This window comes from Numenius arquata, chromosome 2 (genome assembly GCF_964106895.1).
Source record: "Numenius arquata chromosome 2, bNumArq3.hap1.1, whole genome shotgun sequence".
Taxonomy (NCBI): domain Eukaryota; kingdom Metazoa; phylum Chordata; class Aves; order Charadriiformes; family Scolopacidae; genus Numenius; species Numenius arquata.
Genome location: NC_133577.1, coordinates 24,632,387 through 24,659,314, shown reverse-complemented (window position 1 = coordinate 24,659,314; position 26,928 = coordinate 24,632,387). Strand labels below are relative to the sequence as shown.

General features: G+C 39.5%; 1 protein-coding gene across 1 annotated transcript in view; it reads left to right on the top strand.

The window, feature by feature from the left end:
* Positions 1-11,674: 11,674 nt before the first annotated feature.
* The window catches only part of HEATR1 (HEAT repeat containing 1), a 36,110-nt gene continuing 20,856 nt past the window's right edge, over positions 11,675-26,928 (top strand). Inside the window, exons 1-18 of the mRNA XM_074167921.1 lie at positions 11,675-11,816; positions 12,766-12,982; positions 13,828-13,969; positions 14,509-14,610; positions 15,539-15,679; positions 16,265-16,476; positions 17,930-18,063; positions 18,894-18,993; positions 19,335-19,445; positions 19,890-20,007; positions 21,236-21,343; positions 21,747-21,842; positions 22,854-22,942; positions 23,232-23,443; positions 23,756-23,877; positions 24,398-24,595; positions 24,866-25,049; positions 25,318-25,466. Coding sequence (XP_074024022.1) covers positions 11,675-11,816; positions 12,766-12,982; positions 13,828-13,969; positions 14,509-14,610; positions 15,539-15,679; positions 16,265-16,476; positions 17,930-18,063; positions 18,894-18,993; positions 19,335-19,445; positions 19,890-20,007; positions 21,236-21,343; positions 21,747-21,842; positions 22,854-22,942; positions 23,232-23,443; positions 23,756-23,877; positions 24,398-24,595; positions 24,866-25,049; positions 25,318-25,466 — 2,577 coding nt within the window. The remainder of the gene's footprint in view (positions 11,817-12,765; positions 12,983-13,827; positions 13,970-14,508; positions 14,611-15,538; positions 15,680-16,264; positions 16,477-17,929; positions 18,064-18,893; positions 18,994-19,334; positions 19,446-19,889; positions 20,008-21,235; positions 21,344-21,746; positions 21,843-22,853; positions 22,943-23,231; positions 23,444-23,755; positions 23,878-24,397; positions 24,596-24,865; positions 25,050-25,317; positions 25,467-26,928) is intronic.

The following is a 26,928-nucleotide window of genomic DNA, read 5'->3' as shown; positions in this document are numbered from 1 at the left end:
GAGCTGGGGTTGTTCAGCCTAGACAAAAGGAGGCTGAGGGGGGATCTTATCACTCTCTACAACTACCTCAAAGGAGGTTGTAGAGAGGCAGGGGTCGGTCTCTTCTCCCAAGTCACAGGTGACAGGACTAGAGGAAACGGCCTCAAGTTGCACCAGGGGAGGTTCAGATTGGATATTAGGAAGAATTTTTACACTCAAAGGGTTATTAAGCACTGGAATGGGCTGCCCAGGGAAGTGGTTGAGGCACCATCCCTGGAGGTGTTCAAAAGACGGGTTGACATGGTGCTGGGGGACATGGTTTAGTGATGGTTTTTTTGTCAGAGTTAGGTTGATGGTTGGACTAGATGATCTTGAAGGTCCCTTCCAACCTAGATGATTCTATGATTCTCTGAATTAAATTAAATACATAAAGATAATATGAGTAAACGTTAAACTCATTTCATATTCCCAAAATGAAAACATACAGAAGGAAGGCAGAAAGCCAGCAGAAAAGCACACAACTGGGAACCAAAATTCTGATTTTCTCTGAGCTAAGGAAAAGCACTGTGGACACCAAGCATATTAGCTCTCCCACATGTAGCACCAAGAGGCACAAACTTTGACTCTGAAAATCCCCATGCTACTCATGTGTGATGGTATTAACTATACAGAAGCTAATTATATATTATAATTGTTTTTTTTAAGTATACTATTTCAAATGGCAGGTTTGGAAATAAAAATGGAGAAAGAGCTGAAAAAATGCATTGCTGGCTTCGTAGTAACAACTGACATTGTCAGAAGATCCTGAAGTGCTTCATCAGCTATTTATAGAGACGACTTACTCTGCCCCTGAAATTCAGCCATGGATGAAGTGTAGCAAGAAACATTTATAGGACAGACAAATACTACCAAAGCATAGCTTGGGCTTCAGGAGTATGGAGAAAATGTTGACTGCACTGAGATCACTGGCTTTTGCCAACCCTTTGTGCAGAAGGAAAATCACGGGGCTGAGACATGTGGTGATCTATACCAGCTTAAGATGCCCTATGTGACCTTCAGCAAGTCAATTCAGATAAAATTTTCCCCAAAAGCTACATGTTGGCCCATTAGACTACTCTCCCTGAGAGAAAGAGAAACAAGCTGCTTGTGCTGCACTCTCCAGTCTCTAAAATAGTGTCAGCAATGCTTCCTTTGGTCCTTAATGTCCACCTAAAATACAAATTCTCTGGAGCAGAGGCTTTTTCTTCCCAAAAGGCCTGAGGAGCCTACAGAACAATTATGATTACAGCTTTACCTACAATACACCCTTAACCTCCACGTTTGTCTCTCCGGTCTGTGCATAACCTGCATCCAAAAATGTCTAGCATTATTCTCGTATGTCAAGCTTGCTCAGGCATTCAGGGTCCCTTATATATGATTGCAGGGCCACGCTTGCAGCCTTGTAGCCTGCACACCAGGTGGTCCTGGTTCTCAGAGAGGCTTCAAGGCAGATATTAGTAGGAAACATTCAACATCTGGTCTCCACCACAGTATCATCAGGCAGTACTGTGATACATAATCAGTCACAAACTGCAATGTGAGTGCTGAAAGATGCAATGTAGCAGAGGGCAAACCTGGTAGTGATGGCAGCACTACGCAAGATCATACCTTTCGTGAATGAGGAGAGCCCTCAGACCTCACATTCTGACATGTTTCTATTAAATATTTCAGAAGAAACCATGATAACCTGAAATCCCTTATCCCTTGAGATACCCTCTTGAGGGTGCCTTTTTTGTTTAATAGCTCTTGTCTGGGTAGATGCAACTCACAAAGACAGATTAGATCATGAACTAAACAATATCAGAAGCTTTGCACAGATTAGAAATGTAAAATCAAAGGAAAAACTGGGAAATGCATATGGTAATTTATATACAACACTGCAGTCAGTCTGCTAGCACACTAAAGTTGTAGAGCAATATGCAGACAGCTACAACGTAATACACACAGTAACAGGTGGGGAAACTACAAATAGTGCTGGCATAAGATCGGAAAAAATGATGAGACAGATCCAGGATTTTAAAAATGGTTTAGTGATGAGAATGCAAGAGGCAGGCCTAGGGGTATAGCATGGCCGATTACAACCCTTCTGAAGAAACCTTCACACCATCATGTGTTTTCAGAATCCTGGCTGTGTTCCTGTTTTATGTTGGCTTAGCCTTATCACTCAAAGATATGAAGCAAGGAAGAAACTGTGGGGCTAGGGCAATGTGAAAGCCTGCAACTGACTACACAATTTGTACTTCATGAATATAACCAGTTTAAAAAACTCCCTTAGTGAGCCAGCCTGTGACCCATAACTGATTTAACCTGAGACTATTTGTCTAAAAAAGCACATTATTCAGCAATAGTTTTGGTACACTGAGAGAAGAGAACAGAGATGTGTGTGTAAGATAAGGAATGCATAGGCAACATACTTTTATTTATCTAGAAACAAACATCATCAACTAAGTCAGAGTTTCCAGACAGTAATTATCTAAGGGGCACAGATGAGACCTGGCAGGTTTTAAATCACTGAGGTATGAGGCAGAGATTACGGGCACAGGATATGGGCACTGGATACCAGACACTGCTGTGTTCTAAACTCAGCATTTGTACAGATTGACTGAACTATCTTAGACAAGTTGCAGTCTCAGTGCCTTCATTTCTCTTGCCAGATACACCAATGTAATTCCACTAACATCAATGAAATTGAAGTTACACAGTCAAGAAGGCAACCAGGTTGAACAAATTGCGAGACTGCAAAAACGAATATTAGCTACTTATTATTCATTCCACAGGAGTGATACGAAGATTAGTAAAAGGGGCAAATTCATCCCTCTATACAAGGCAGCATTAGGTGCAACCTGAATTACTGCCAAACAGGGATAACATGTTCTTTTTGCAACATGTACAGTGCAAGTTCTCCTTTTCCAGAACTGTTGTCCTTACATCTTGTCCAACAAAGCTTTACTCTGACACTCAGCTGTATTAAGAATCAGCACTGAGAAAATGAGCAATGTTCCTGCCATGCCTGACATGAAAGCAGAAAGGCCTGAATTTTCCAATTCCTGTTCTGAAAGCAGTTGTTCCCTGTCCAACTATGATCTCTCTCACTAACTTCAGCTGTATTCTCATCTCGGGAGCAATGGGTATCAGTTTTACAAAACATACTTTCCAGTACAAGACTGGTTGCTCTTGAGATCTACCAGCAACAACCTACTCATGGTGAAGGCTCTTGTATATTCTCAGTCCCTCTGAATGTGGACAAGTCCTTTGTTTCTTAATTGGCTCACCTCCCTCCCTGCTTAAGTCCAGTTTAGCACAAGCAAAGGAGAAGAGGAGAGTATTTGCACATTTCTTCACTTTGAAACCAATTTGTCTATAGGATAAATGCAGTGGAGTTGTGCTAATGTGCAGTTTAGACCTCTGTTGTGTCCCATAGTTAAATATGGAATAGCTGTAATCTTCCAGAATTTCATAACCAAATTCACAAGGGTTCTTTTGGTTGGTTGGGTGGGTGGGTGGGTTTTTTTCAGGCCAGATGCTGTTCTAGGTATTTTTCCAGTTCACATGGACAATAGTTACTGGAGGTGGAGTCAACAACTAGGACAAAGGTGAACCTACCCTTATAATAGGCTGTAAGGATCCACATGTATTTATAGCAAACTCTGGAACTCATTTTTCAGTTGAGATAGTCTCTGAACACATCTTCCCCTGGCCTCTTTTCCCATGATAAAAGCATTCAGCAGAAAGCTTATTTTGCAGTTCAAATAGGTGGATTCAAATATATCTTGGCCTTCTCTACGGGAGACTATTCAGTACCAAATGCAGTTCTAGAACACCAAGTCACTTTTTCATTTGTTCCCCATGTCTTAGCAATCCCCCTTACATCTCTTTCACAGGTAACCTTAGCACACAGATGATCTATGGAAAATTAGGCCAATCAGGCCCTAAATTTGTAGGACCTGATTTGTCACTGTTAAAGTACCAGTGGTGGAAGTCAGGAGGGTCACAGACTGCACTTTGCATTGCAGGAGAGAATATTTAAAACAATGCATGACAGAAATACCAGACAAATATAGGATTCTGCTGTGCCTAAAGGTTCAAACCACCAAGCCTGCTCAGTGGGCAAAAAGGCAGTACGTAATTGTACTCTGTAAAGCACTTCAGGGAAAAGACAAATTCCATAGTACCAGCATTCGTTAACCTGAAACTACCCCCTGGATGGGGAAATCAAACTATGGACAGTTTGGAGCATGTGCCTCAGTTTTCCTTCTGTAGACCAGGAATAATACTAATGCTGTGAAGTACAAGGAAGTATGTGAAAATCAAAAACCCAATAGATTTTGAATACTTGAAAACAAGTACAAATACTGCAATGACCAGAGATGAAAATCATAAATTATGTATTTGGGAACATGCTTCAACTGAGCACAACAGACCTCCATTGAATAAAAAAGAGAAATCATAATGCTGTAGAGCACTGCTTACTGAACAAAGCAGGATTTCTGGAGAAAAAGTAGTTTGTGACTTTGCAATTAAGTCTGCATTGTGATACATACAAAGCAGCTCAAGTAAAACTGCTTGGAAAACTTAACTCTGGTATAGTCCACCATTAATTGACTTGCGATCTTGATGTTCTTTTAAGATATCTGCTCTACAACCAATTATAAATACTTTATAAATTAAGTAATCATAAATGAGTTCTGAATTGGAAGACAGTTCATACAAAATGTAAAGGAAAGCACTAAAGGTTTCCAGTGTGGCTTAACAGTTACGTCACCACTACAGCTTCTGCTCAAGAACATCATGTTTTGCATCTCAGTCTGTCTGTTGCAGTCAACACAAGAGTCTTTAAACGTGTTACAGTGACACAGACAGACTAGGCACATACTAAGATTAACTGAGTCATAAGTTGTTTAAAATGTTTTGTTCCCCCTCTACAGACTAAAACCAGGCACATACATCACCATACTGTTATTAATCAGCAGGTATTGCAAACCAAAAGGGATCCTACCACAAGTAAAGTGAGAAAGATTTTGAAGTGTAACCTCCCCTGTATAGTATTTGAGAGCATCACAGCAAGAACTGGCCACCAGGCTTATTTAAAAGAGGTGTATCAGCATCGGTGGCAGAATCACCTGATTCTTAGCGCCACACGCTCTCCTTCACTACACGTTCAAGAGACCAGGCTGCCTTCCTACTGACTGCACTAAGCGCCTGTCTGGCTGCCTACAAATTAGCACTCTCCTCCCAGTGTGCCCAAGGAGTTGCCTGTGATGTCACTGGGCCTATAAGTCTCTCTCAAGTAGTTTCTCCGCAGAGGAGTCTCTAGTCACTGGCATACACAAAATATGCAGAATGTCAGAGAGTAAGAAATGCATTGAAGAAAACATTGACATATACTTTTGTCAGTAAGAGTTATTAGCCATTATTCAAGAACGTTTCCAGTTGTCAGGACTATTTTATGAAAGGCAGCCCAGAGCCTTTACATCATCTCAAGACAGCAGGGCCACTACTTTAACTCTGAAAACGTGGAACCTCTAGTAAATCAGCAAATCTAGAGATCTAGGCTTATCACTAAAACTCATTTGCGTGCCCTCACCATCTAAATCAAACGCACTATTTCTTCTAATAACAGGTTTTCTTCCCCAAGCATTCCCAAGATACGTAACAGCATGAACAGTTTCCAACGCACAATGAAAGTAAATACAAAAGCCAAACATTTTTTAAAACGGCACTGTAACGCAGAGAAAAGTTTGGGGGAATTTTGTGATTACAGATACTTTGTATAATTCAGTATCACAGAAATGCACTCTCTGATTTTCTGATATTTTTAAAATATTATAGTCTTAATACCTCTCTCATATACATATGCATGTATACATAGGTTAAAAAATGTTCAGTTGGTCCCAGTGTTCACACTGCCACTGTACTAGGCACTACATGAACGCATAACTCATTTCCACACAAAAACATGTAAAATAAACTTTAGAAAGCAGATAAATAAATAGCAGGTATATATTCTTCTCTCTGCTACTGAATGTAGACCATACTCTTCTCAGGCATTATCATATAAAGTTGTGAGCTCGTTCTAGTTCAAACCACATATTCACCAGGTATGGAAAAAGCCTGTGGACTGGCAATGACTGGTGCAAATGAAGAAATGAAAGCAGCACTGGCTTCAATGACCAGCCTGGGAAAAGGCTGAAATTTCTACCTAGTGCATCCATATAGGAATGACACTATTTCTCTTTCAGGGAAAGAGCTGTGATTCATCTCAGCATTTAAAAAAAAAACCAGCAAACGGCTCACTGACAAGCAAATAGAGATTTGAACAGCTGCAGGTCAGGAATGGGTAGTTGTACCATATGAGACCTACTGCTATTCCAATGCCTGTCAGTTGCTTGAATAACAGGCGATTGAGGGAGGCAACAGTAAGACAGTACACTGCAGTAAGAAAAGTATGCCGTTTTAAACATGTTCCTTATTGATCACTTTTTCCTTCTCCCCATCCTTCAGTTTATTGCCTCTTTTACTGTTTATAGCCCTGCTATGAAAGATGAGACATGTCTAGTACACAGCACTCTCCTTATTGCTTATTACAACCAAGTCTCTAATGGCCACATTGCTACACTCTGACTACCAAGTTCTCCCAACGTATTAAACAATGTGACTCACAACTATCACACAGCAGATCTATGACACCTACTCTTTCTGGCACAGGTATCTTTTCACAATAATAAACAGCTAACATATACACACAGTGTCATATCTCCCACCATAATAAATATCAAGTCATGACAAAAAAGACTATCGCAATCACAGCAACCACGAGAGGCATTGTCCTACTTTTCACTGCAACAATTGTGCAGTTGTTAAAATCCAAGTTTCTAGTTGACCTTTTACACAATAAACAAAAAAAAAAAATCACAATTCATCAAGTAGTTCAGCACTGAAAGGACTGCTTTTTTCTTCCATTTTTCACCATCTCCATTTGTCTTCCTTACTCTCCTTGATGCTTTTGGGACAAAAAGCACCCCAAGTGAATACAAATGGAGTTACAAAGATGACTATGACCTAACCTTTTCAAGCTGATGCTCTCTCTGCATGTGACTAGCTGAAGCTAGTTTGTTTATTTGGGGTTTATTTCTCCTTATCTAGAATAAATATTCAAAAGCTTCCTTTACAACAGTTTTTATTCAAAAGCCCTCCGTTTATAGTTCCATATCAGAAACCCTTTAATACAGTAAAATCCCCAAAATAGCTTCCCACCACCCCATCCAGAAGGTTTCTATTTATTATTAGATCTGGAATGCAGATACACATGAGAATTTACGGCTGGGGGAAGCTGCAATAGATTTTCCAAGAAAAGCCAGGGAAACATGATACTGCCTGCCACAGTGGTCAGTAAGTTGATGATGTGCTTGATACGCTGCCTAGCAAGGAAGCTTCTTCCAGCCCTGCAGTTCAACTGAAGAATTATTCTCCCTTCAGTCCTGTTCCAGCTATGAGAACTGCAATTCTCTGTAACCTCAACCACCATCAAATTATACTTGATTGTTTCTGCCTCCAGTTACATCAGCTGCACACTCATACAACTTCACTGACCTCATCAGAATTACTCCTGAGTTTCACTGATGTAAGCATAAAAAGATCAAGCGCTTAAGGGAGAAAGGGTAGATGGGGAAAAAAAATCTTAACTCTCTCATTTTACATATTTGCTTTGCTACATGACACAATGGCTCCAATCTCCTTGCTTCTAACAAAAGCTTAGCCCAAGGAGTAATGGCCTTGAGGCCTTATCAACGTATACACTGCAGAAGGGTAGTTTCATCTTTACAATGCCCAAAGGTGAAAGGTGACTGCTGCATTGTCACAGTGAGCAGTAAGAACTGAAAACAGAAAAAAATACAATATAAAAGTACACAATAAAGCACTGTTCTTCCTGATAATTACAATAACTATAAATTCAGATATGGTCTTATAAATTACAAACTTCCAATAGGGAGCAGATGTGCACACCAATTAAGAACAAAGGACACATTAGCTCAGAGTAGCACATTTAACTGCATAGCCTCCAAAACTACAAAACTTTTGCACGCCTCCTACAACCAATAGCAAAACAAAATATATCCCTTGACAATAAGATTACCTTGGCTTTCAAGATGTTCAAGCCACTGCTCCACAACACAGATCAGTTTACAGGTCAGTTGGCATATATATACCCACATTAAACACACATATCTGTTAACACCTACTTTTCTTAAAAAGTTAAGAGAATTTGATACACTCTAAGGAAGTTACAGTCTCCTTTCATATCCTAGAAAGTTTTTATTATTACTTCATTAAGCAGCAATCAGATCATATTTTAGATGTCAGGCACTGTCACATTCCCTATTAGAAATGGCATGGGGAAATGTCAGGGAACACACCAAGATTACTAGCAATCGATGGAGAAGCGCACAGAAGGTGCCTCTCTCATCTCCTTCAGAACTGTTTTAGCAATCCAAAATCATGGTGGCTCACTAGATTACTGGAGGTGGTGCAAGAAGGACGCATCATTTTAGCAAATTAATGAATAAGCTTTTGAGAGTACTTAAGAGTACTTAATACAAACACTGTCTAACTTTGTATGTAAACAGTGAATCGCATAGGCAGGACTTAATTCCTTACCTTCATTTTGATATATTACAATTGAATGCTACCAAACACTCAATTTTTTTTTTATCAGAAGTGATTCCCTTTTCCTCTTTAAATGAAATTCATCCCTATCTGTTGCCTACACACAAAACCAAATGGTAGGTATAGCTCTCTATATACACAGCCAGTGAGGTGAGTTGGAAGGAGAGGAATATAAAGACTTGATCTTTATCTATATAAAGATATCAATTATATTTGCTCCAGCGGTAGCATAAATTTACCCAGACATAAAGAACATTAGAAGTTTAACAGCATTTCTCAATCAAATCTTTCCAAACACACCAATGCTTCTGAATGAACAGGCTTACAGAAAACACCTGAAACAGATCACCTTTTTTCCAAATAAAAATTAGCATATGACAATTTATATTCTAAGACGTCAAGATTTTTTAACAGACAATCTAATCTGTCAAATGCAGTTTAATAGTAGCCATCAGGCGAGGTGATCTCAGGTGTAGTATGACTACGAGAATCCCACCCATACAGACTAGCTACATGATGATGCAGGCATTGAGAAGCTAAAGGGACTGGTTGAAACAAGCCAGGATTTAAGTTTAGAAAAGCATCTCTTTGTAGTCCAGCAAGGAGCAAACCTCTGTGATATTCAGCTTCACCACTGGGGAATTACAAAGCTAACTGAGCATATTTCCTAATAGACTTTCTGCTTTTATATTTTTCCCAGGAAACACTTTTTTAGGATTACATCAAGAATAAATATTTTTCCCTCTGCAGAAGGTGTCCCTGTTCCTTCAATTAACCTCCAAAGGGAATCCCAGCTTTACTCTGAAACCAAACAAGGATGGAGCAGGAAGCACAAAGGTATAAAAACTCTGTCTTGCAGCTCTCCAAGGGAAAGAATAGAGTGAGACAGGAGTATTGAAAAACCTGAACACATTTCAGCATTTACAACTTCTAGTTTACCTTTCTGGGTAGAGTATTAAAATAATGAAAAACATTGCTAAAAAATGACTAGTTTTCTTTTTTAGAAACAACTTTTTGTCCCTTGCAAAATCCACATATTTTGATGTTTAGTATTTTTACATATGGAAACATGCATATTTATGTGGGTTCAAACTATGCTAAAAATAAGGTCACATGAAAGCTTCATAAAGGAAAAAGCTGTACAGAAGCCATGGGGAATGTGAAAAGTTCAATAAATTGACCTCTTGGTTTGCACCACTCCTAGTCAGCTCATTTGCTAGATAATCAGAATCTCAGTGTTAGAACAGTCAGAAAAATAATAGCAAACCCATTAAATCAGTAACATCCTCCAAACACCTTAACACTGTTATAACTGCAGCAGTAGCAACCCTTAGCAGCTCAGCAACTGCTGTCATTATATCCAGACAATACCATGTCAGAGGTAACACCATATATAGTTAAAACATGCTCTCTGACAAGGCACCAGCAAATATAAGTCAGACATCCAGCTTCATTTCCCCTCTCTGCTCCCGCTCCTACAAGGTTTAACTTCGTACAAAAACAGTCTTTTTGCAATCAGTGGATACTCCTAACTGATAAAATTAAGCAGTTATACAATTCGCTGCTCTCTGCAACCCTAAATTTTTATCAGCTTTTTGCATTTCTACTGTATGCTAAATGATTGCCAAGTAAGACAGCTTTACTATGTAAACAAATTTGTTATTTCTGCCATAGCTATACAGCTTCTCAAAAATATATAGAAATAATTTTACAGATCTGGTGCTGGAATTGTTATAGTTGGCATCATTTTGTCCACTCACTGACACCAACTGAAATTAGTTTTATTTCTGCTTTTTTTTTTTTTCCCCAGGTTTCTCCTGGCTTGTCACAAGCTATGTACCCTTTCTGGCTTTGTGCACTGACTTCCAGGTGCACACTTGAATGCAAGTGGTGGGAGACATCATGGTTTTTAATATTAGGAATTTCTTTTTAACCTGAAGGTAATCAAACCTTGGATGAGAAGAGGGTCAGTAAAGCTGTGGAACGTTCATCCTTGATGATACTCCAAATTCAACTTGACAAAACTTTGAACAATTTGGTCTAAGCTGGCCCCACTCTGGGGCTAGATCAGATGACTTCCAGAGGACTCTTCCGATCTGTGTAGCTCTGTGGTTCTGCAATTGGGATCTAGCCCATACACACAACAGTAGCTTTCAAGACCTTTTGCTCATAGGAGTCCTGCACTTCCCCTCGCATCACTCATGGTGATGGTATGATCATCTGATATCATCAGATATGGAAAAATCCTGAGGTGGAACAACTCCAGCTGTGTGCGCCCTTACTGTTAAGACAGGCTGACGCCGTTTAGTGGATCCTCACCCACCCTCGCCTTGCCACAGGCACCTCACTGAGCCTCCTCCTCCTCCCACCCACCCAGCGGTGCCGTGGGCCTTCGCACCTCAACCGGTCGCCTGGACCGGCTGCTTCACCAACGTAGGCCGCCCGGCCGGCCCACACCTGCACGAGGCCTCCACACGGACACTGAGCTCAGAAGCACCCCCACAGGTGCGGGAAACCACCCGCAACGGCCGCCCGCCCTCGCGGGAGAGGCCTCGCGCCCCAGCACCCCCGCGCCCGCAGGTGGCGCGTGCTGAGCGGAGCTCCCTCCTGCCACCGCTCCCACGAGCTGGAGGAGGGACTGCCGCTTCCCCTTCCGCCAGAGCCGCCGCTTCCGGGTTAGCGGCGCGCGCAGCCCACGTGGGCCCGTCAGGGAGCGGCGCGGAGCGGATCCAGGTGAGTATCGGGGGCCGGGTCGTGTCGCCGCGGGAGGTGTCGCTGCCGGCCGCTGTCCCCCTCTCCCCCGGCGTGGCTGGGCCCGGCCCGGTCCCCACGTGCGTGCGCACCCCCGAGGGGCGGCTGGCAGCGGGGCCTGCACCGGGGGCGGGAGCGGGGAGAGGCGGCGTGTCGCCGCGCAACCGCTTCATCCACGGGCCTTCTTTGATTTCCCCCCGTCAGGTTTCTGTGGGGGCTCCTGCCCTGGGAAGACGGCGCGATGACGTCCCTGGCGGAGCAGCTGAAGCGGCTGGCGCTTCCGCAGACCGATCCCAGCCTCCTGAACCGCAGCGAAGTGGCATCGCTGCTCTTCAGCAGCAAGGAAGCGGCTGCCATTGACAGGGACACGTTTTTTGCCATCGGTGAGTTCTGCAGCTTAGATACCAGGGGGTTTAAAAGTCACCTATCCAAAAAACAGCTGGAGAAAGAAAGGTAAATCCTAGAATTATAGAATAGTTTGGGTTGGAAGGGATCTTCCAACATCATCGAGTTCCAACCCCCCTGCCATGGGCAGGGACACCTCCCACTAGAGCAGGTAGCTCAAAGCCCCATCCAGCCTGGCCTTGAACACTTCCAGGGATGGGGCATCCACAGCTTCCCTGGGCAACCTGTTCCAGTGTCTCACCACCCTCATAGTGAAAAATCTCTTCCTAATATCTAATCTAGATGGAAAAGGCAAACCCATATTCAAATAATTCAAGAAACTACAGGCTAGTCAGCATCACTCCAGTCCATGGGAAGATCATGATAACCTACATACGCTATATCCCATTAAGTAGTTGCAGACAGCAGGAAGATTTCCTTTTGTCTTTCTCTTCACCAGGCTGAACAAACACTGTTCCTCCTTTTCCTTGTATGTTATTTTCCAGTTCCCTGACCATCTTAGCGTTCCTCTGCTGGACTCGCAGCCATGTGGCTATGTTTTTCTCCTACTGATGAGCTCGAAATTGTACACAGTACACAGATTCAATCTACAAATGGTGGGGGCAGTTCATCTCCCTCAGCCTGCTGGCTGCGCGCTCGCCCATACAGCCCAGGGTGCTTCTGCCCTTCATTGCCTTAAGAGCGCACTGCTCATACATGTTAATGTTCTTTTTCTTTGTCAGTTAAGAAATACTTGAAGCGTAGCAAAAGTTTTTGGTCTTAGGCCGGTTTACTGTTTGGTTTGGTTTGATTTGGTTTGGTTTGCTTAGTGAGAATGACATATACCGGTATAGCAAAGAAATTGGATATGCTGGTGGGGAGGTAGGTGGGTAGGACTAGTGAATAAAACTGGTGCATTTAAAGCATTCTTCTGGTTTTTTTCCCCAGGATGCACTGGCTTAGAAGAGCTGATGGGGATTGATCCTTCATTTGAAGTGTTCCAGTCCACTTTGTTTAGTTCCATGTCCAAAGGCCTGGAACGCAGTGTTCAGTCTAAAGCAGTAAATCAGGAGCTGAATAAGAATATTTCATTGTTCCTGATTCATTTGTCCCCTTACTTTATGCTTAAGCCAGCCCAGAAGTGCCTCGAATGGCTGATTCACAGGTAATCCATTGAATATCCTACATGTCAATAGATAAGGCTACTAGAAATGCCAGATATTTTTTCCCCAATGAGAATAATTTTGAATACTTTAATTTTCTGAAAATATAGGTTAAAATGTTAAAAATATCCATTTGGGCTTAGTCTTTACAGGGCCAGATGTTCTTCTTTGCCAATTAGATTTTTGTCTTTTGATAAATTTCTGTGAAAGTTTTGATCTGTCATGATATTCTATATAAAAGCAATTATTTCCTTGCCTGGTTTTCACCAAAGTTACCTAGTGTAGCTTACAGAGGACCTAAAGAGACAATTATGTAATATTCTTTTAGAAATGGGCTGTGTAAAATAGCTCATTTTCAATATTAATTGTCAACAGTGAATAACATGCCCTTGTATTATAACATAAGCTAAGTATTTTTATTTCAAGGTTATGTAGGAAGGTGTGAAGAATTAAAAAACAAGTATTTTGTGAAGTGATGATGTATTTATTTATATAAATTAACCAATCCAGATGCAGAAAGTATAATATTTCATGTCATGAAAGAGTGGACGGTTTTATTGGTACAACCTTTGAATCATAATTTTTGCTAAATAAAAATTTATTTTTATAAATTATTGAGAGGGGGGAAAAAATTGCTAGCACCGTTTCTTTCCTGTAGCACATGCAGGGTAGTGGCCACATTGGGATTCTGGACTGTAGGTGGACCTTATGACAGAGTCAGTATCACAATTATCTCTCTTCTTGTTTAAAAGCCAGTAAACCAGGTGTTCTGAGCAGTATGTGGCTGGGTGGGGTTTTTTTGACTTCCAGATCATTTTTAACTGTATATATATGTTTTTTTCCTTAGATTTCACATCCATCTCTACAATCAAGATAGTTTGATTGGTTGTGTTCTGCCATATCATGAGACTAAACTATTTGTGAGAGTTATTCAGCTTTTGGATATAAAAAGCCCAACTCATAAATGGCATTGGATGGATCCAATAAGGGTAAAGTATTTAACAGATGCAAGTTGGGTGAAACATGAGGGACTTTATTAATAATATCTTGACTCTGTTGCTAGGTTTATGAATATGGTCCACCTGTTCATGTGGTTAGTTGTAGAACTGAACTGAAAGGTTTAGTTGCATGGATAGAGCCTGGATGCCCACCTGTTGTTTCTGCTATCTTTCTTTAAATGCACAGTTAATTATAAGAAGCTTTGATTGTAATTACTCTTTGTTTTAGCAAAGTTAAAGTATGCTTTTGAGGTGCAAGTATTTGCTACTGCTAGGAAGAATTAGTCAATTACTAGAATATGTGTTTATTTGAATGTAGATTATATGTAATGCTTTTCATAGTCTATCTTAATGTGGATACAAAATTCCAGAGAGGTGTGTGGGTTTCCATTACTTATTTCAATTTAAATAATTAATTGATCAGTAATTAATTGATCAGTAGGTTTAATTTAGAGATTATATTAATTTTTACTTCGTGTGTTTCACTTTACCTTTGAGTGCTCTAATTTTGTTTTTTTCACCATGTAAAGAAACCTGGAGTCCCACTTGCAAGGGGTACAGTCATTACACACTGCTACAAAGACCTGGATTTCATGGATTTCATCTGCAGGCTGGCAGCAAAATCTGTGAAGGTTGTTCATTTATTCTAGAACATTACTTGTTTGTTGTCACTTGGTTTTCCCCATCGTTGTATTTGTATAGCATAATGCTATTTACTAGTATTTTGAATTACATATCATATAGCAAAAGGAGTAATTTATTAGAAAACAAGATGGAAATTTATTTTCTTATTATTTATATAGATGACTGATAGTCTGTCAGGAATTCTTGTAAGGAAGTGGCTGAGAACCAATGAGACAAAACAATTTGGCAGTACTGTATTGCTTAAAGATACTGTATTGCTTCAAAGTGCTTCATTGTCTTAAATTCTTTTATAAAGTCATTCCTGCTATTAGTTTGTAACTGTGCTTTAAATTTGGGTGTCTCTTTTGGGGTTGTCACGGATGTTTTTAACATACATCTTCAAATATTAATGAGAACTTAAAATTGCGAATGTTAAAGGTGAGCAGATTTATTTGTTTTTTCAGTTATTGTCCGATAGAGAACTAGTTTTAGAGTCTCAGAAGGGTAAGATGTACGACAGTTCCAATTACTTAGAGAACTAGAATGCGTGTACTGTCAAACTAAGCAAAGCACACACAATAACAGAGTTTGGTCGCAGATGTAGTAGAGGGTGTTAAACATACACCAGTCAGCTTCTTGGCTGTCCAGTTCTCAATCTTGAACAATACACCAAAATCACATGTGATTTAGGTTATCTTACTATGATTAGCTATGGTAGCTGATCAATAGCACCCTTTTCCTTCTACCTTGTCTGCAAGGGGGAGCAGTAACCTCTGGCGAGGGTTACTGCTGGAGGAGGTGATGACTGAAGTTGTGCCAGCAGGAGCTAGTAGAGCTTACGTGCTGGAGTTCTGAGATTTTGCTGGTTTGCGGGTAGGTCATATATGTGTTTCTGCTTTTCCTGATGTCTGAACAACTGATTTTTCTGTGGTCCAGGTCTTTTCAGAGTGTCCTGGCAACTCAGCTCAATTGAGAGTTCTTCTTGTGTTTTATGCATCCACCATTGTATCAGCTCTCGGAGCCGCAGAGAAGATAACAGACACTATAGTCTCGATGCTGCTCCCTTACATCCAAAAGGTACAGAAAGCTTTGTTTTCCTTCCTGTGTGATGAAGTTTACTGTCTTCTGTAGACACGTGTCTGCAGATAACATTTAAGGGGTTCATTCTATGTGAAATGTATCGTACCACTCTTAGCCTGCTTTGAAACATGAGGCAGGTGAAGGTCCATGAATAATAATGCTTTTTTCACACCGCAGATGAGCACTTTAAGAATTTTATTTCCTACTCTGCGTGAGGAATGGAGCTATGAGAAATGGATACACAGTTTAAATTAACATCTTTGCCTGAGAGACTTACCGTGATAAACAATGAGGAAATAGAGTTAGGGTGGACAGCCTGTTTTAATATCCACTTTCCTCCTGGATTGTTGCTCTGTTAACAAACAGAGCGGCAGTTAATGAATGGGTCTTCAATATGTGTGCACCCTGTGTGACAGCTTTTTTTTCTTGAGAGTTGAGTTTGTAGATCCCTTAAAAGTTAACACATGGAGAAGAAGGTAGTGTGATTCCATGGGTGTCAGAATGAAAATTATTTTCATGTTAATATACTCTTTTTTTTTAAATTTGTGTGTGTTAAAAATCCACCTTTATCTCCTTTTCTAGGGCTTGAAATCCTCTGTACAGGATTACAGAGCTGCAACATACATGATAATCTGCCAGATGACAGTAAAAGTGACAGTGGAGACTTCCTTGGTGCATTCCTTGATGTTACAGATAAGCAAGACACTATCTAAAGTGCCCTCATTAGCCAGGGATGGGGTGGCATGCTTGAACCTACTTCTACAAACTCAGAAAGGAGACAAACTTGGCAAAAAGTAAGTCTACATGAATTGAGATTTCCCAGTTCTTAAAAGTTTAGACTGCACTTTGATAATAAGCATTTTTTTTTGTCCTCCTTCTTAAAGGGATACTTTCCTATCAGAAATTTTGGTAGTTGACATTTCAAAGGGCTCAGAAGTTTCTTTGCCTTTGAAAATTTGTATGCTCGCTACAGCTAGGGAGTCTGTTATTTTTTGGTCCCTCTCCTGCCTCTTCCCTCAGTAAATGTCGATGTGAAAAACTGAATTCTGCCAGTAAGAGGTTTTTTTTGAAAGTGGGAATCCTGGAAGAGAAGCCATCATAATAACGGTAGTTTGAATTTGCGGTTATTTAAGTAGCTTGGAAAAAAAGAGGTTCTGTCCCTTCAGTGGAAGAGCTTTGAGTTCATGTAGTTTAACACCTGAAGTGTAAGTGCTGCTATACCACCACTTCTTTGGTCCTACAAGTCAGGTGTTCTTCTGGAAGTACATGTAGTATTTCATTCCCATTGATTTGTCTGCCCTGATACAGTTAGCTAGTGCTGATAATGTCCGGTTGAACACAGTGATGGGAATCCTGCATGCTACAGGGAGTTTGCTTGCAGGCGGAGAGGTTAATGTGGGTATTCCAATAGAGTAAATGTTTGCTGGGATAAGTACAATAATTACCTTCCAGATACTTGAATGCAGTCGTAGAAGAGGAAAATGGGCTAAAAGGTAAGGTGTGAAGAACTTAGGAGAGGCGTGCTTGATGCATTACGCAGCATCCAGGCAGGTGGGTATAAAAGGAGACAAGATGAGAGAAACTTTTTATTAGCAGGAAGGGAAATTGCTTCTACTCTCTTTGAGGATCTCCTGTCATTGAGCTCTTATTTCTCCTCCCTTCCTTTTACGGCCTCTGGGTAATAGAGGTTTAGATTGAGTATTAGGAAAAAATTTTATACTGAAAGGGTTATCAAGCATTGGAACAGGCTGCCCAGGGAAGTGGTTGAGTCACCATCCCTGGAGGTATTTAAAAGACGAGTAGACGTAGTGTTCAGTGATACGGTTTAGTGATGGTTTTTGTCAGTAGTAGGTTGATGGTTGGACTTGATGACCCGAAAGGTCCTTTCCAACCTAGGCAATTCTGTGATACTATGATATGCTCCTTGCAATGTGAGGATATCTCTTCATGCAATCCAAACTGTTATTTTCTTGTACTACCAACTTTGCAAAAACACACTGTGCTGTTGCAGCAGCTGTACTCACCAAGACTGGCAGTACCCTGTTTTCTTCTTGGATATTAAAATGCTCCAACAAACCTCTGCCAATAAGGGAGTGGAACCCTTTGAATCTTTTCAGAATTTGTTTACAATGAGGCTGTTCCCTGATGCTGAGAATTGAATCTTAAGAAGTCTGCATGGTTTTAAAGTGTTGGTAACCTGGACATGCAGATGTACTTATTTTTTTATTTCCCTGTTCCATTGTGCAGGCCATTTAATTATCTGTGCAAAACCCCAGAACTGGTAACAATTTTGCAAGGCCTTTCAGCAGGCTATGATATTTCTCCTCTTCTGCGTTACCTGTTGCCTCACCTAGTTTGCACTGTCATGAGAAGTGATACAGGTAAGTTATCATCATTTTTACAGTTTTGTTGAGTGTTAAGGACAGATGCTTGTGATCAGTGTCATAGCTGTGTAATTTTAGTTGCTTCTGCCATTAAAACTCTGCCAATACATGGGAAGACCTGATTGAGCTCTTGCGTGTGTGTTGCTTTTTGTTTTTCCAGGCCCTACAGAGGAGGCTATTTTAGGCATTGTTATATCTATATTGCTTTAATGTAGATGATGATTTGCAGTATTTCAGCAGTAACTTAATTTTGATGTATGAAATTTCCTACTCCTAGAGATGCATTATAGCACCTAAAAATCATTTTTAGGTAGATTACATGTATTCCATATGTAGTTTTAAGTAGTGAAGATCTGTGTTTACCTGATGAATTAAACATGCCTGGGAACAGTCTGGGACAGCAAGGCTGACTGGCACATAGTAGTGGCCTGTGTCTACACTAGTAAGTCTGTTTGTAATGTGGACTTGAAACCGCCGAATCATGTTTGGGAAAGCTCTTTTGTTGAAAAGGCCAAGATTCACACCAGGGAATGCTGTAGGGAGTTGCTGGCACAGATTGTGGTAACAGATCTGGAGTGTTCCAAAGCATACTTGAATATAATGGTAGCAATACAGCCTTTGGCATTTTAATGACACTGGTATAAAGCATTGCTGGTGTTTCATGGAGTTACTGCTAATAATCAGTGAATATTGCGGTCTTCAAGTTCTGTGCTTGGTTCACCAGATGATGATGCCTGTGTAAGCTATTAGCTTTAATCAGTATGAGGGGATTATTCTCAAACTGTTGTTCATCTTTTATGATTACACATCATCCTTAGAGGAACAAGAAGAATCTGAGGAGACAGAGAATCAGATTTACATCAGACTTCTTGAAGCTATTATTCAGAGTATACCACTGGAAAAGGATTTAGATCACCTGTTGGCTTCGTGAGTTAACTTTGATTATTTTTTTTTCTGCAGTACTATAGTAATTTCTGGTTTAATAACAACTATTTCCTGACAATGGCATTAGCGTTATATGAGCATGTTTTCCTGAGTTCAGAAGTTAGCTCCATACCTGGATTTTGAAACTGAAACATTCAGTAATCCAGAAGAGCCAGGCTTTTAGTACTTCTGGGACCGAGTGAAACTCCAGGGCAGAAGCAAATCTGTACTTGCAATAAGTAATGTATATTAATCCTAACCTGTTTAGCAATGTGTTTTTGTAATATTGATGAAAACCATACCATCCAAAAAATGGTAGCTTTTTGTTTTGTTTGTAATTTTAGCAAGTTTCTTGAAGAGTTTATCTCCTGTGGTACAGAGATTGAATCTGATCCCACCAAAATGGCTGCACTCAATCAAAAGATGCTTCCTCTTATCAGACTTCTTGAGAGAAAGTAAGTTCCATTTTTCTATGACAGACCCACAATCTGTAGAGTGGTGATGTCAGCTATGATCTTGGCTTACTGGGTGTAGTAAGCACAATATTGTTGCCCAAATAAATTCAGTAAAAACAAGTGACTCCTAATCTTTGTTCAAATTTTTATTTTACTGATCTGTCCTTACCTATGTTGTTATCACTGTAGTACATGAATGCAGACCTGCTGGCTTTGTACAACTGTTTGTTTTGTAGCATGACCTTTTCTGCTCATTATTTACCCTAGTGGTCTGCATATCATTCATCCGTGTTGAGACATAACGTTTGATTGCCTTTGCAAAGCTACTTAAAGTAGCTTGTTCAGATGAGCGTGTGTGCATTCGGCTTCCTTGTATTTTCCTGGTAAATACATGTTGTTCTGTAATGCTCTGTGGAAAATGTTGGGGGTTTTGTCTGTTGACAGGTATCCTAAAGCCTTAGACTCTGTGTTGGAGAAGCATCTGGAAGATTGCGCAGATGAGGCTGACCAAAATCTTTTTCATCAATTTATTTCTCTTTCGTTAAGCTGTGGCAAATACAAGGTAGGTAGAAGTTCAGTTTACGATCCTAGCTCTTATCTGCTTATACTGTCAGAATGCTGATAGTTTGGCAAAGTTCTGCTCTCTCTTCCTCTTTCTAAACAAAATCTCTACCATTCTCACCAAAATAAAAAAACCCAGCTTATTTAAATGTGATCTGGGGAGTAAGGGGTGTCTTGATCAAAACTGTGGTAAAATCAGAAGCTACCAGATCTTTTAAGTTTGTGTTTATCATGAACAGTCATGGGTGTGAGCTTTTTTTCTTAGTAAAATTTATACATTTCCACCTGCCTCGATTGCTATTAATATTTTTTTCCTTTACGAACATGGCCACTACACATACTGTAGTGGTTGATAGGGACAACATGGTGGTGCCCAGCAAGTCCTCATCTTACTTAAAGATTTTGTCGATGTCAGAGGTGTCTGTTTTGGGAAAGCTGACAAACAACTTTATTGCTGTTGAGAGAAGGTGGCTCTGTCCTTTTTGTTGCATTGATTTTTATGAATGTTTACAGTCAGGAACATGGAAGAATAGAGTGGTTACAGAGTTCTTCCTGTGCCATTTCTGAAGAGCAATTGAAACTGAGCCTAATGCAGAATAACCATGAGTGCAACAGATCTGTCCAAGGAATTTATTATTAAGAGATGGTTAGTATTATGGCTGTTGTTTGCAATGATTGAAATTGAAAGACTAAAAGCTCTTAGGAAAAGATGATAAACTACATATAGAAGTGCTTCATGTATTTTTGTACTGATTTAATGAAGGCACAGATTCTGTGACTGAGTAACAAGTGGATTAATGGGAAGACAAGGCATGCAGAACAAAGGCATATGACTCTTCTAGCCTTTAAGGTTCCTGAGATAAGTGCATGAAATGGGACTGGCAGGGATGCCTTTTTAACAGTTTCTATCTGTGCTCTGTCACGCTGACATTGTCACTAGAGCTTTCTCAGAATCCTTAGATAAGTGTAGTGCTTTTCGAGGCCAAAAAGGTGTCTGTGGCTTACTGTACTTTTCAAGCTGTATTCCAAAAACTGCCTGCCAGAGTGAAGAAGACCAAATTTGAAATAGTTACACAACATCATTGTTCTGTAATTGACGCTTTTGGGGTCTGAATTATACGGGTATTCTTCTGGTACAAAATATTGCTGAAACAATTTCTCCTGTTATCCTTATACATACTTAAAGTATTTTTAACATGCAGTGAGTCACTCTGAAATCTGTATTTCAGTTTCTGGAAGACTCTGATACCTCCCTTCTGCTTAGTTTGAATCATCCTCAGCCAGCTGTGCGGGTCCTGGCTCTTCAGCATTTGAAGGATGTTATTGAAACGTCAAAGGTTTGTCCTGAATGTCTCACAGAACATAGAGTCTCTTGAAAAAGCTGTTTGCCAGACATTTCAGTTGAAGATGGTGTGTTAAACTATTCATATGTCATCTTCACTGTTTTTCATGGTGTTTTCAGTAGGCTTCTGTCACCATTTTCGTGTATTCTGGAGTCTGGGTGTAGATCTTGTTTATTAAGCTGCTTGTGGTCTAAGATAAAATCTAAGTTAATGGATACTTTTGGTTTTCTTTCTTTTGTTGTTGAAAGTTAGTCTGCCTGGTTTTTGAGGTTTAATTAAAATGATGTTACCACTTTTCTAGTACTAGGAGGTGGATATTTCATTAAAAGCCTGTAAATTGTGCTACCAGCAAGTGATTTTTTTATTTTGGGCTCTTTTTTTCCTCTATCTTTTTCAGGAAGGCTTTGACCAGTCTTTCATAGAAGAAGCAATTTTTGGTCGGCTCAAGGATGACAACAGAGATGTTGTAATGTCTGCTCTCAGTTCTTTGGAGGTAAGTGTGTATCTTTTGATGCGTCAGGTGAGATTTTAGCTGGTATTGAATATGGGTGCCTGGAATGTATTCTTTGTAGTTGCCCTTCTTCTGCTCATGTCCTTAGTGTACAACTTTTGTCCTTCAACAGGATGAAGCAGCAGAAATATAGGAGGCTTGCATTGGTTACCTCCTCGCAATTCCCCCCCAAATTTCTGCTTTCTGATCTTTCCCAAAGTGTTTGCAGTTAACCTGAATTTATTAATGGGGTTTTATGTAGCTGCTAAAGCATATTTTGATCTTTGATTATTATTTGAAGTATGCTTCCTGCTTATACTGCTCATTTTCCTATAAAAACCTGAGCTATGTCATCTGCCTTTTGGATGGAAAATGGTGCAATGACAAGTCATTACGCTAGTGAGAAGTGCTCGGTCGAGTTTTTCCGTATGAGAGTCATTTGGTCAGTTGATAGTGGCAAGGTCCTAAACTGCAGCTCAGGTTTACTGGATAGGGCTCTGGTATGCATTGTGCTGATTGTTTCCAGCTAGAGTAACAGTCTCTCCTTATTGCTTCTGCTAGTAGTAGTGGAAGATATTATTAGCAGTAATATAATTGGTCTAGTGTCTTCATTCATTCTCAATCACTAAAAAATAGGAATAAAAGCACGTGAGTGCTTCTTTGCACTTTAGTATCTTTTGTTAACATGCCGTATATTTTTGTCATACAGCTGCTATATGAAGTAAAAGCCATTCTTATTTAATTATAAAGTGTTTTGCATATTGTTTATCAATTTTACTAAATGTTTCTGTATTCAATAAATTTTCTGTGCTTTAGCATATCAAGAGGGTGTACTGGGCAGCCTTGTAACTTCAGTTTACTCTGATAATATTTTTATGATCGTCAATAGGAAAGTAATTAGTGATGTTTGATCCATTTTTCCACTTGGTATAGCAGATGCATTTTCCACTATGATACGGTAAATTATTTTGTATTTTATTATACTTTTATTTCTTTTTCTTGATTACTTTTCAGATTTTCAGGAAACAAGTCAATCCAGAAGTAGTAGTATCAAGTCTTTTGAACATCTTCCAGAGAGCTGATCTTTCAAAGGATGGAAAGTGGTAAAGTGGAAAAGTGTGCCTTTTTCACTCTACATTCTTTCTCTATAAGTTAAATTTCAAAAATGTAACTCTAAAGAATACTTCCACTCAGACACTTTTTGTTATGCTCTATCTAAGCTGAGTTACAAGAGAAATGTTCAATTATTTGCATACTGTTTCACATGAGTTCCTTATTTGTTCTCTCTGATATTTGGATTCAGAAAATTGCCATTTAAAATGGAGAACAAATCAAAGAAATGTAACTGGTATGATTGAGCCATGGGTTTTCAACATCATTTGTTCTTTTTAGGCACAAGGTTCTGGAGCGAGCAACAAAAATTTTGGTCCAAGAGGAGACTTTGAAAGAGAAAAAAGAACTGCTAGATGAAGCAGTAATGCGATTGTTACCTTTTATGGTAATCACTAATGCGAATTCAAAATCTTCAGATTGGAAAATGGCCATTTATCTGTCAGAATCTGATCTCTGCTCCTTACACCCTTTACTGAAAGGTTGGCCAGAAGGTAAAGCATTAATTGTAGCTAATTCAGTAAAAGAAAAATTGCAACAATTTAGAATGTCATGTTATTGAACCTAAACACTTACTGAAGAAGGCTGACTGACACTAACAAGCTATCATGGTACCAGTGTCAATAGAGTTCTTTAAAAACCACTTGACAAAGAAATTGTCTAGTATATTTCTGACTGTTTCTAAATATTATTGAGCCACCAGGTTTTTAATATGTGATTTGTATTCTGATTATGTGATTGTATCTGATTTGTATCTGATTGTATCTCTGATTTGTATCTGATTATTATTTTTTACCTTGGAACAGATCTTGAAGAGGCAATTAAATCTAGCAAGTCTGCAGAGTTGATTGGAGTGGCCAACAAGAAAATGATTCTGCTGTTTTCTGAAAACATGACTTCAGGGGACTCTTCCTTACTATTGCAAATGGTATATGTACCATGTTACCCTTACCTTAAGAGATCTTACTTTCCAGGTGATCACTGTAGTAGAACAAATGTGATATAGAAGAATTATAGAATACTCTTCTTGGCATTAGTGTGTCATCATCAAGCTGCTAGGCAAATATATATATATATAAAATATATATATATACATAACATATGTATATAAAAAATAACAAACCCCAATAAAATCTAGTAAAAAAACATAAGGAAAAGGACGAATGAAGCCATTACCAATTTGGACAAATGATTAGTGTAAATAAATTCCAGGAATTTTTCATTTCCTGAAAAAAAAAAATCTAGAGAATAAACAAGTATACCTGTGGGTAGTTCATAGAAGCAGATGTTTGTGTATTCTTAGGGTTTGAAGAGTACCATTACATCAGACAGTAGTTTGGATTTAAGGATTTAATTGGACATGCAAATGAAACACGGTGTAAAGTCATAGTGAAGTCCCACTGTCTCAGACTTTTTACTGTTGTTTTTTTTCCACTCCCTTTCCTAAGGTTGATGATCTGATACTCGTTGCTGAAACAGAATCTGGCAGCGTGAGACAGAAAGTAACTACTCATATAATTGGTTCAGTGCTTGTTCAGTGCTGCTGCAATACACAGATGAAGGAAAGTTATTTTTCAGTGGCTATCAGAGTATTCCGTTTCTTGGATAAAAAAATAAAAAATCTCAGAGCTTGTGATCCTGCAGAGGTAAGATGTAAACAGTTGGGAGAGGGCATGTTCTCTGTAATGGAGAAATCTTTTTTTTTACTGGAGAACAAGAAGTTCAGAAACCTTGAGAAGGACTGAAAATACCACCTTCATTTCTTTTCAAAGTGAAAACACACACTTGGCAGCAGTACTAGAAGCTGCCATGAGGAATTGCTTTTACATTTTACCACTCTAGTGACTCTGCATTAAAAAATTAAGAACTCCATTGAAATTGTGACAGTATACATCAAAATGAATTTTCCTTCACAGGAAACTCCCCTAAACTGGTCTGTTGAAACAACAGAGGAAACTGTGGTGCCTAACGATTTGTTGACTGCATATATAGAAAAGTTGAATAGTGATCAGGCTGCTTATGCAGAGGAGTCAGCTATGTTCCTGTTCTTATTGAAAAACTTCATCAATGGCCTAAAACCTCCTCTGTCCTTTTCAAAAGGTAGGTTTTAAGGCTTTGACTGTCTTTTATATCAGTCTAGTGAAGAAGGAAGGTTAATTTTTTTTGTCTTCAGAAATTGTTGGAAACAAGCCAGCCTTGCTTCCCCTAACCTTCCTTTGTTGTTGAGATCTGTAAGGATTATTTACTTGTGAATGTGAAATCAGCTAAATGTATTGTCTTCTTTTAACTAGAAATGTCTGTTTTATCTTGGTTTCTGAAGTTGTTCATGTGCATCCACTGTGTCTCATTTATAACCTGTACTTTTTAGAGGAAACTTGGTGGAATCCTGAATCTCTGAATCAAGATAGCCAAGATTACCTGCACCTCCTTTTGGGGCTCTTTGACCTACTTGTCTGTGGAGCTAGCGAGGGAAGCAATGCTCTTCAGTACAGAGCATTGATGAACCTCTTACTCAAGGTATTATTTTTGCATTTGTTGCTCTGATTTATTAGTCATCAACTATTAAGCAGTTACACAATTTTAAGGAAAACTGAGAAAAATGGAGAATTGATCATGCGATGCTGCTTGTGGCATGCTAGTACTGTGAGCAGATAAAAGTCTAAGCTTCAGCTTATTGGTTAACCCTAATTAAATGTATTAATAGAAAACTAAAGTGAAAAAACAATAAATGGACCAGTTGAGGCGAAGGTGAAAACATAACACTGATTTGCAGGACAAGGTAAAGAGCTTGAAGTTTGAACTAAAAGTTTAGGTCCTATCTGGGAGCAAAGTTGCTCTGTAAAATGTGTTAGATATAAATACAAAAATTGAAAGGAAAACTTAGAGGACATTGCATATTTCCTTAGAACACCATCTCATGTTTTCTCACCCACATCAAATGAACATTTTTGTGAAGGGAATAAGGGATTTTGGCAGTCTGGATTTTAGATGACAGAGAATAATAACTGTACATTCTGAGGAAAAGAGAAGCAAGTAATTGACACAGCCCCTGTTACTGGAATTTGATGCTGTTTCATCAAGAAAGCGCATCACAAACACAAACAGAGGAAGGAAAGAACAGCAATGATTTATTTAATAACAAAACTTGTTTCTGACATTATTTCTTGTATATAACTTTGTGTAATTATCAGTCACTCCAAGTTATAGTGATATTGTACTGACACTGAGCTGTTAAAAAGAGATTGATTCAGTGCCTGGCTAGTTAAAGACTGTCAACAGGGAAGGAAGGATGTTATTTTAGTGGGATTTTTGACTGAGCAAGCTGGGTGATACTGCACAGAAGAGAAGAAGGTGGAAGGAGGAACTACAGAAAATTTGTGATACGGGATTAGTAATGTTCCAGGACCTAGTGAAGGCAAGAGCTGCAGTAATAATTTGGTTATTTCACTTGTGGAGTATGGCTGATTTTGGGGGCGTTTAATTTGAAAGGGACAAGAAAGTTATTTTTGCCCACTCTAGCACATTTAATATAACTAGAACCTAGATCTTGGTGGACTTGTGAAAAAGAATAGGCAAGAGTATGTCAGAAGCTGTATCAGTTGTTCTGGTAAGCTGTGTTCAGTTTGCGGGAGGTTGAGTGGGCACTCCTGCCTGATGAACGAAGAGCTTTTAGGATTCCAGAGAGCATCTTGCAGACAGGCAGCATGCCAGCTATTGCCAGACTGTGTAGTGAGCAAGAACTTGATTTGGGATGCTATTAGGAGACAATGTAACTGCCTCAAAATCAGCAGCTGTCCTCATTAAATTTTGACAGAAAGGTCCTAGAGCAAAGTTGAGGTAATTGGATGGATGTAGATGTGTGAAAAACTGAATTGAATCTTCTTGGAGCAGCTATTACTATTGAGGCGGGGGGGGAGCGGAGAGGGAGAAGGCACTCTTACCTGTTTCTCACTCTGTAGTACTCTTTCTGTGTACTCCT